The following is an 11,093-nucleotide window of genomic DNA, read 5'->3' on the forward strand; positions in this document are numbered from 1 at the left end:
GCACATCAAGCTCCTTTTAAAACATGAATACATTAAAAAAAAAATAAATCAACCGAAATGCTGGACTCACAGCTGATTAAAAGCTTCAAAAAATCTTGGAAAAAAATCAGAGACTTGAAGGTATACACATGCATTATTTAGCAGTTGCTCAGCTACTGTAAAACTGCTTCTCTCCAGCTTAACAACAGGAAAAAAAAATTGGTTTTTTCCATGAGAAACACCAACAGAAGGTCCCAGAAACCCTAAGAAAACCCTGACTCCCGAAGCCACTACATGCCACTTAGTATCCTGGAACATATTTCTGCAACCATACACTAAACTTGGAGGAAAAAGCAGGTTTTCATTAAACTGGACAGCCTTTGCTCACACAGTATAGTGCTGTTGTAATTCACTGTATTACAAAATTTCAGAAGATAGGCTCAGGTGATTCTTGTATTTGTTAAATACAGAGTTAATTCATTATGCCTTAACATATTTGTTAGCCATTTTGTACCAATACATTCAGTTCAATCTGAATTACCAGTGAAGACTCACTTTAATCATCAGTCTCCCACTAAGAACCTATCTGTATTCACCATCTCAGCTTCGGGCTCTCTCGTAGCTCACCGGACCTAAAGGTTTTGCTAAAACTGTTAAGAAATCTAACAGAAAACTGGGTGACGCGATACGCAACCACTCAAGAAAGGTAGGTAGCGCAACGGGTTTTCACAAGCTCCATACCTCCAGCAGTGGGAAAACCTGTAGTGGAAGAGGTAGGAGCAAGCAGCACTCTCCTTCCAGAGCCCAGGACGGACAGACCTGCAATTCTCTTTCTGCAAAAGTTGCTCTGGCGTGATTTGAGAGTCTCACCACAGAGCACATAGTCAATCCGAAGCATGCACTTTAACCACATTAAAAAAAATACAGAAAAAAACCATTAATCCACCTCCTATATTAAGATCATGCTGAAGTTGCCTCATCTCAAACTCCAACTACCCTCCTTCCACCCTCCCCCAGCCCACCCTTGCTAACACGCAGCCTGAAAAGCCCCTGCTATGCAATTAAGACCATCATGATTTTCTGCCAAAGACAAACCAATAGCAAGAACACAATGCATATTATGCAAGTTACTGCATAGTTATGCAAGTTATATGCATATTTTCGCTACGCAGAGTAGCTCACTGTACCGAGGACTCTGAAGACACTTGTTTGATGTGGATGCTTACTCTTATTCTGAGCTGTCAAATTTTCCTCTACTTGTCTCAACTGGCTTTTTTACACTAAAATTTCAACCAGCTGCTAACAACATTAATGAAGCTCTTCCAGTATGTACAATAATATAGGCTAAGACCACAACAACATCTGAGCACAGTACCACGTAAGTCTGCTCCAAACCAGGTCTTAGGAGACAACACAGGCAGAGCACCAGCACCTTATTTACTGTAGACACCCCATGCTCAACATTGACAAACCGGAGGAAAACATCATAAATCTCTTGAGACAAACAAGGCCTCATGGTGGAAGTTATCACTTCACAAGCGATGCGATACGAATTCAAGAGAGTTACATGAGCACTCCTATACCAAACAGAAAAATAATTTTTCGTTCTAACACCCCCCACCCTGATGGCATTTCTTTTTTTCAAAATCTACCTCCATACTTCTTCTGCAGTCAACAGTGGTGAGAGAAGACGACGGAGATTTCACATACAGCCTTTCATTCGAAAGTAACAGGGACCAACTTCTCCAACAACACAGCACCCCTCACTATTTAGAAGATGAGCCACACAAAAATGGAAGCTTTCTGGATACTAAAAGCATTCATTTCAGAGGGAGATATATCAATCTACGATTTTTAGAAGACCACTCTATTTGGAGGTCTATTACCATACCTACTAGGGAGCATCGCCACACACTCTATTTCCAATTTCTGTTCTTTCTCCCCTTTTTACCAGCACTGCCCGTAACAAAGCATAAACTCGACATCCAAGGAACTTCCAAAATCTGTGAGCAATCACACAGAACTCCCCAGAACTTGAACCCTGCCACTCACCCGTACCTTTTTCATCGCCAACTGTAAAGACACAACCACTTACAGCCCAAGACCCCTCCGAGCTTCCAAAAGGAAAGGAGATTAAGGGCAATGGTCAACGTCCAGACTTTTGAGGAGAAGGAGCTCCTTTGGCCAGGCTGGATTCAATTTATTTTGGAGTAAAATGCAACATAAGTGTGATGCCTTATGCAAGCAACAGCTATTCATCTAGAGAGTAAACGGAGCCCTCTTTTAAAAGTAACCCATGTTTCTTTCGGAGACACACGAGTATCCTTCAACAACAAACCCGAAAGCTAAGCAAATTCTTAAATGTGAGGCAAGGAGAAATACAGGGAAGCAGAGAGAAATCGGGAAACCCTTTTTCCCCAAAAACGGGGCGAAAAAATTGAAATCCTCAGAGCTGAGATTTCAAAACGTTGCAACACATCCAGCACAGGTATCCTTTCCCCTGAAGCAGGGCACTAACTGCAAAGTGACAACCTTACAAAGTTACCTCGGAGACCCTCAAGGAACAAAAGTATTTTATTTAAATAACTGCTGATTAAATTCAGTATTTAAACACTGTAACAAGTTCTCAGCTGTATCCAGCAAGCAGTTTCAGAGACCTTCACGCAAATACCTTCATCCCACAAAATAAAAACCCCAAACCCAACAAGCCCTCCTCTATTCCCAGCAGCCTCGAGAGAGGATTATACGGCCACTGAAGAATGCAAGTTGTTACTACGTGCGTTTTTAAGCAGCGATTTCCAGAAAAAAAATACACCAACCCTCAAACAAAAAACTAAATAAAAAACCATGGAGAAAGACCGAAGGCAGCTCACCTTTATCCTGAGTGCAGGACAGGATCTCCTCCTCTTTGGGGTTAGTCACCTGGGTGATAATGGACGGGTTGTCCATGGAAACAGAGTGAGATTCCACCTGGCTATTTCCCTCCCAGAGGCAGGCTTGTGTGCGGGGAGGGTGGGGGGGTTGTGGGGGGGGGTGGGATTTGTTTGTTTGTTTAAAATTCAGTATGTGGATTTGTATTTAAAAAAGAAGAAAAGAAAAAAAAAAACCAACAAAAAAAAATAACTTCTCCAGGAGCGAAGCCAAGCTGAGGGGGGGGGGGGGGGGGAAGGGGGAAAGGGGGGGGGGGGAGAGCACCGCGCACAGGGGCCCCTCCGGTAGCGCTGCCACCGCCACCTCCTCCAGGCGCCAATTCTCCACAGAGGAGGAGCGGGGGGGGGGGGGGGGGGGGGGGGGGGGGGTGAGGCAAACCAACCCCCCCCCTTCAAAAAAAAATAAAAATAAACCAAAATAAATACAATTAATCCAATTCACCCTTCCGGGAAGCCCTCCGCAGCGCTCCCCCCGAGACCCCGCCGGAGCTGCTGCTGCCGCCTCCTCCTCCTCCCGAGGCGGGGGAACTGCCGCCGGCCCTCCGCGCCTCAGCCTCGCCTCGCCGCGCCTCCCCCCGCCTCACACCGCCGCCCCCCGCATCCACCTGAGCCGCCCCGCGGGGCCTCCCCCGAGGCAGAGCGTTCCCCCCCCCCTCCCCCGCTCCCTACATACCCACCCCCCCCCCCCGCCACCGCCCTCCTCCGCCCTTATCTCATCCCCGCGCCCCCCCCCCACCCACCCACCCCCCCTTCCCGCGGGGAGCGCTGCGGGCTCGGCGGACCGACGCCGGGCGGCCGCCTCCTCCTCCTCCTCCTCCTCCTCCTCCTCCTCCCCCCTTTCCCGGGTCACGGGCCGCCGCCGTGCGCGGGCGAGGAGGGAAGCGCGGTGTGAGGGGAGGAAGGGAGGGGAAAGGGGCCGAGCCGAGCCGCGCTACGCGCCCCGGCCGCGCTGCCCGCGCTGCGCCACAGCCCGCCGCCGCCGCCGTCGTCGTCTTCGTCGTCGTCGTCGCTGCCGCCGCCGCCGCCGCCGCTCTCGCCGCCTGTCAGCCCGCCCGGCGCGGCCCGCGCCCCGCCCCGCTCCACCCCCGCGCCGCGGGACGCTCCAACATGGAGGCGGGGAGCGGGCAGCGCCCGGGCCCCGCTGCGCGGTAAACAAGGGGGCGGGGCTACGGCGGGGGCGGGGCTAGGGCGGGGCGAGGCGCCTGGGGAGTCGGCGCGCTGGCTGGCCGGGGGGGGGGGGGGCGGCTATTGTTATTGCGTACAAAAGGCTTTTCTTTTCGCCGCGCGGAGGGGGCGGGGCCACGGGGAGGGGGCGGGGCCAGCGCTGATTTGAGGGGGCCCTCGGAGCCGCGGGGCCTCGGGGAGGCGGGAAGGGGGGTTGTGCGCCATTTCCCCTCCTCAGGGCTGTCCCGCGTCAGCGCTGGGCCGAGCGGGGGCTGGTTTCCTTCGGGAACGGGTGTAAGTTGTCTGAGGAGGAGGAGATGAGGCTAGCGGGGAGTGAAATATTTTTGCAGGTGGCCGTGTTTTTCCGAGGTGAGTGTGTGACTAGAAGGTACCGAGGGCAGTCTTGGCAGCTTCTCTCAGAGAAAATACTCTCTTTTTCTTTTTTTTTCTTTTTTTTTCTCCCCTTAGAGCGTCTTGAAAAGGCATGTCTGACTCTCCAGGAATTCCCAATGCTGCTATTTGCTGGTGCATCAGGAGACTGACTCCAGAGTGTGTGCCCTGCTCCTCCTGCCTTCAAGTACCTGCCGTTAGCCAGGGTGGGGAAGGGAGGTGGGTGAGGCCACCCGCAATAATGGCTCTTTTTACGGTGCTGCTGGAGTGTAGAATCAAGAGAAAACCTTTAAGAAAGCGTGGTGGTGTAATTAACGTAAATAACGAATGGCAACCCCCTTTCTTTCCTAGGAAAAAAAAAAATATTTCTAATGTATATGCAAGCCTCTACTGCAACCTTGCTACAAACAGCACAGATACCATTTTAAATTCCATCAACTAATTGGGGAGAATCCGTCTGTAGCTGGCATAGACCCAGGCAACATGAACTTAAGTAATACTGGTTGCAACTATCTTTTTTTTTTTTTGCCCTAAAACAGAAAGCCACTGCCTGTGTCCATTTTTAAAATGTGTATATGTAAAAATACATATGTACCTCTGAACAGTTTTACTTAACAGTAGCAAAAACATGGTATTTCAGCTGCCAAGCCTGATTGCAGAAATGACCATTGTGTTTAATTCCAGGACCAGCAAGCACCTGTTCTTGTTGCAGTGCTTTACTGCAAAGGGAGACTACGGGCCCAGCCTCGAGGAATTTCTAATCTGCGGTAGTGCCACATCTAGTTTCTGGGGAAAATTACTTAAATCTCTGGGTCCTTATTTCACTCTCAGTGAGTGTATTCCTACAGTCAACACATTTAAACATTTTGCTGCGAGTCTTCAAATTGCTGCATTTGCTCAATGTAAAAAAAGTTGTTCAAAATCTAGCTGTGTCTTCTCTCACAAACTAACACTCCCTAAAGAGCAATACATGTAGAGATACCAGTATTGCAGGTTTCTGGGACTTGTATTTTAGGTTTGCCCGTCTTATGACAAACACTTGCACAGGGAATGAGTGCAGTGCTACTGCTTGCATTGCATCCAATTGTGCAAGTTTCAACCTGCTATTTAGCTTTGGCTTCTCAAGAGAAGAGTCTTGCAGTTGCAAACAGTCCCTTACAGGTTAGATCGGGCACAGATGAATAGGAGTTAGTACATGTTGGCTGATGGAATTAGTCCTGTTACCTGCAAAGGTTGAGCACTCCTGCTCCTAAGCTATTATGAAGCTTTATCGCAGCACTAGCTATGTTGTAATCCAGTAAGTGCTTGATCTTTTACCCGCCCAGGCACTGGAGGCATTTTTAATTATCTGAGGGTTAATTTGCGTAGAAGCTTTTGCTGAAACAATAAATTCATACCTCTGTTATTATTGGATATGAGTTTCTGTATCAACATTTGTATTTGGATAAAACCAAAGTAGCTTCCTACTAGCATTAAGACAAAGGGGTTGCTTCAGAGCAAGTTCAGGAGTCATCCAGCACTAAAAACATCTTCCACTTCTTTGCAGGGAAAGGGCAGTTATAGTGTGTGGTATGAGAACATGTGCTCTAATGCCTCTTCTGTATGCAGGGATGAGGTGATAAAAACGTCTTGTCTGAGGAAAAGCACGTTTTGCAAGGCCTGACAAATACAATATTCACCTTGAACCAACGTATGTTTTAAATGTTGGTAAGACTGTTTTTGCAACTTATGTTGTAAAACTCCATTTGAACAGCTAGCTGTTTATTCATCTTACTAAGGAATTTGGTACTTGCTTCAGTTTAGAGGGGGAACTGCTATTTATGGTGATATATAAAGCGTAAGTAGGGTGAGGGCGTGCCAGAAGGGGATATCTGTCCCTGTGCTTGTCCCTTTGCTACTGTCATACAGGCTCCCTTACCCCTCCAGTCTAAAGCGGAGAGCAGAAAAATGGGATACTGATGGCGCACGAGGAGCTGTAGACAGTCCATGCTCTTGCAGGGCAGTGGGAAGCAGAATGGAAGTTTAGGAAGCTCAGCTGTACTTGTACTGGCAGCACTGCCGTAACATAGGAAACGGGTCCCTTCCTCTAAGCAGCGTTGTTCAGCCTCTCCCACCCCCCTCGCTCCCATTCCTGTACTGGTTATGAGACAGGTGTAACAGAATCAAGAGTAATCCACGTTGTTTCCTTTCTGCTTTTACTTTAGAGACACTCTGAAGTGTGTACAGTATCTTCTATCTCTGTTTCCTTATATGCTGCGTAAACTAAAGCCTAAGTAATCCCGTGGAACAAGTGAATGGTTTCATCTCCATGTTACAGAGAGGAGGTGGAGGCACAGGCAAAACAATACTTTGCAGGAAATTGCAGTACAAGCTAGTAGGAGATCCACATTTTTGTCATGACTCCTGACATTTGTCCTTGCTGCTAAAATGTGTCCCTGTTTCAATGCCATAGCATGTTTTATAATGGGGGGGAAAAAATGTTAGCAAAACTGTTCTACATTAAAAGGAAGCGTTTATTTTCATTGATATCAGCTCAGTGAAGGCTTGACCCTGGGCCCACAATGGGAGTTTTATCCTTGACTTTAGTGGAAGAACAATCAAGGTCTCATGATATTACATCCTAAAGAAAGGAAAATGCTGCAGTTTCTATGTATCGATAAGATAAATGTCTCATAGTGTAAGCTGCTATATTCTTGCAATAAATGGTTTATTAGATTGATTAAATGTCTTAACTTCACTTTAGCTATTAATCAGTTTTGGCAGCTGTTTATTGCTTTGTATACTTCGAAGTAATGGAGATTATTCCTTAATTATCTCATTGCAGTTCATTCATTGTTTCCTAAATAGTGCCATTACAGTGGTAAATTGCAACAGTAAACCAGTGTCAATACAAAGTTATGGAGTTCCTATTTTATGATGCATTCATAAAGTTAACGCAATCTACTTAAAATGTAGCTGTGATTTCAGCGCAGTGACCTATTTGATATAGCATAAGGGATTCTGATGAGAAAACAGTAGAGCATTAAGTGTGCTGGGACTCTGCTTTCACCAAAGTAAAACATAGCATATTCCCTGTTGGAATATATGTGCATATCAGAATGTATTAAACTAGTACTTATTTGATCACTTTTGGTTTCACCAAATGCTGTGAGTTCCAAAGGTTTTGTGCCTTTGAATGCAATGTATTTATTTCTTTTTGTCTGTGAAAAACGAAATGAGAACTCCAAGCAATACTATCATTTAGAGGTTACTATTGTCATTCCACGGAAGGATAAGAGAGTACCAAATCAATCAGAAGAAAATGGCTGCTTTTAGTATTATTTTCAGATCTGGCAGCAATACATAAAGTAGCAGTTGCATAACAATTTCCATTCTAGGTCCCTTTTTCAGTCAACTGTAACTATACCTAACTTTAACATTATGAGTTGTCTGTTTCAGGCTGAGTTGTTTGGGAGGAATCGGTATTACTGTCAAGCTGAGAAAGATTCATGAAACCCACTTCCAAAAACTGTAACATAAATTGTCTCCCTTTTTGCTCCCCAATAAGATTATTTTTTTTAAAAATAACACTGCAAATTTTGAGTTCTCATTTTTTTTTATTCTCCTCGACTTTTCACTGTGCATATGATAGTGGAGAATGTGGGTCCTTAGCTTGGATTAAATTAGTGCCGAAGATAAGGTGAACGGGTTTTTACTAACACTAAGAATTTATGTTCAACCCCAGATTTGTATAGACTCCTGATCCAGAAACTTTGATTAAGGAACCCAACTGAGATGAGGTTTGATTGTGCCAGATGCCAGACACCCACATGAGAAACGATGCCTGAAAAGCGCTCAACCCACTGTGAAGTGAACATGTAATTAAAATGCTGAGTTGAATTCAACTGGTGACCAACAGGTGGAAGGCTCATCACCTGGTGACCTACAAGTGACATATCCAGTCCTCCCTAATTGCAAATGATAGCGGCAAACATTTGCAAGAGAGCCTGGGGTTTTTTTGAGCAAGCAACCAAATCACTTTCCAGCCTTTTCAAAGGCTGGCAAAGTCTCCCATTCACTGGGTGTGCTCGTTGCAGCTTCTGCTTCATATGGTCAAGTTTAAACAGTCTCCTGCTTCCCTAAGGTGCTCATCAGCATCTTGGAGCTGGAGGTGAGCTGCCACCAGAATTCAGCTAGCAGAGGCATTCGTAAGAAAGCTCCCGCTTAGTCAAAACCAGCTGACTCAAGGCAACTATTTAAATTCTTTAGCCTAAATAATTCAGCCTAACCCAGATTAGGGCTTACTTTGAGTCTTTCAAACTACAGAGGCAATACCACAGGGCCAGAAACAACCATGTAGGAGGCAACAGCAACTTCAAGTAGCGTAATTGCTTGTCTAGCTGAAGCCTTAGACTGTATCCATGCTATGACTTTTTGCTGTTGGTGAGAGATGAGGTGAGAATTCTGTGTCATCGAGGGACCACAGTGGAGACACGACAACAGTAGCAGAACTTTACTTTTGATTGCACTTCTGTTTCACTTGAGCAGCAGTGGAATAGGCTAAAACTTGTCTTTACCCTTATCTGGTTAGCCATTGTGAGCACTCTCTTCTCTAGTATCCTGCTCTAGCATTCCTACCGATACAGCTGTAGAGGCTTGGTTTCCATTTCAGTTTTACTGGTTGTCAGATAGTTTATCTGTGAAACAGATATAATAACAGCTAATCTTGTGTTATGGTTCCATGGCTGTTTATAACTCCTATTAATAGCAACTATGGAAAGCCTGGGAGCAGATTTTATAGGGCACTGGGGTAACAAGTTAACTGCACATTCCCCTGAGGCTACGTAGCTTCAAGTGTATCAGCTTGTCCTTTCCAGACTAGGTCATGATCATCTTAACTCTGGCATTCCTTATCTTTTGGAGATTTGACTTTGTGCTCTTGGTGTTCTTTCTGAGACGTGATTGGTAAGCAATTGATTTTGCTGCATGATTTATACTTGCAAATGTCCCGGCTGATTTCCAAGAAGAGGCTCCATAACTAAGCTCTACCTTGTGCACCAGCTTAGGTGGGTATCTTCATGGCACTTAAAAGCGATCTGCTGAATTGGCTGGACTTTCACTAGAGGGAAATAGGATAGGTACACGATGTTTCAGTAACTCGTAGAGGTTCCATACTTTTAAGTGCTTCTGAACGAATTCTCGTTTCAATTGCTGGTACCCACTCTTAAAGCTGTGTATTTTATTGCCCAAATGTGGGAAATACTAATGTAATACCCGATTCAGTGAGGCATTGACCAACACAACCTTTGTCACATATAAAACTTGCGTCCTTGAAACAGGACAACAAATGCCATTCATACTGATAGATACATGATGGGTTTGCTAAATTAATAAGAACAATGGTAGATTTATGCCATGTTAGTGGTGCGGTTATGCTTTCCCATTAAGCACAGTAAACATGGGAAGGTGTTTGTCTACCAATTCTGGGGGAACCAGCTGATGAGCTGTGAGAAAGTCCTGGGTTTGTGGATGATGAAACGGGATAAGAAAGGCATGACAAAGGCCTGAAACAGCCCTCAGCAAGGACTTCAGGTCATCTTGGCACACTGAAGTGGTAATTTATTCTAGGAGTCACTACTGAAATCATCAGTGTGAGCTATGAAATAAAGCAATATTATGAATAAAGGCAGTAGAATTTGGCCTAATTGAGAAACAGAAAAGGAGGACTGAGGAACACGAAAGTTCTTGTAAGTGCAATGTCCTGTCATGTGAGTCAACTGATAGTCATGGTAAGTAGCCGTCTAATTTTTTTTTTAAAAGGACTTCTCAGAAGAAAAACCTGCTGACTGTTGGAAAAATAAAGTCAAAACGATTAAGAATTGCAATGAGAAATTCTAGTCTGTGCCTAATTTTATGCCATTCATTTCAAACTGCATAAATGGTAACTTGGCTTCATGCCTAGAAGAGAACCTGAGAACACATCATTGCATCATCACTGAGAGTCTATTGGCCTTTTTTAATTATGGGCTGGCTTTGGAAAGTGAAGTGGCTTGATTGGTTAAGGCTGATACTAGACCTAACTAGTAGTGAATGACTACCGCAAAAAATGCTAGCATGAAAACCACAAACTCTTTGAAGTCTTTGGAGCTATGCTTACTTGCCACTCTGACCATTTATTTGACTGAAATTTTGTTCACACGGCCACTAGTGGAAGATGAGAGTGTCGCAAATGTGAAAGAGCATTTCTCATGTGGTGGGGTGGTCCGTGCGGCTGGAAGTAGAGAAACTGGAGTCAAAGTGGGTAGGCTTGAGTGAGGAAAAGAGGAGAGAGTATCTGCAGATGTAACGAAAGGGAGCCTTAGGCATGTATGTCTTCTGTACACAAGCTACGAGGGGGAAGGGTAGATGGAGGAAGTGGTAAGGCAGAGGAAAAGAAAACGAACCACAGAAAGGGTAGGAAATCCTTAAAGCAAAGCTCCTAACAACTCTCATCATTTCAATCCTAGTGGCTTTCCCCTAGGGAATTTCCTAGCAGGGCATTTCAAGTGTGGGGTGACCTTCAGCACCTGGCTGCTGGAGAGCTGCAGAGAAAGTTGGCGGCATTTGTTGGAGAAAGGAGCTTTAGATATTGGAAAAGCAGAGGCAGTTTAA

General features: G+C 45.4%; 1 protein-coding gene across 6 annotated transcripts in view; it reads right to left on the bottom strand.

Annotated features, from left to right (window-relative positions):
- Positions 1–3,082, bottom strand: part of CTDSPL (CTD small phosphatase like) — an 85,891-nt gene extending 82,809 nt beyond the window's left edge. For 2 of the 6 annotated variants that reach the window (XR_007505766.1, XM_049797992.1), the window contains exon 1: positions 2,853–3,066. Coding sequence is in view for 5 of the 6 variants with exons in the window: in XM_049797992.1 (XP_049653949.1) it covers positions 2,853–2,928 (76 nt within the window). In the remaining variant the exon portion in view is untranslated. Of the gene's footprint in view, positions 1–2,852 lie in introns of all 6 variants that reach the window. The other 4 variants (XM_049797993.1, XM_049797994.1, XM_049797996.1 and 1 more) reach the window with 4 other exon arrangements.
- Positions 3,083–11,093: the final 8,011 nt, after the last annotated feature.

This window comes from Accipiter gentilis, chromosome 4, assembly GCF_929443795.1.
Source record: "Accipiter gentilis chromosome 4, bAccGen1.1, whole genome shotgun sequence".
Classification (NCBI taxonomy): Eukaryota; Metazoa; Chordata; class Aves; order Accipitriformes; family Accipitridae; genus Astur; species Astur gentilis.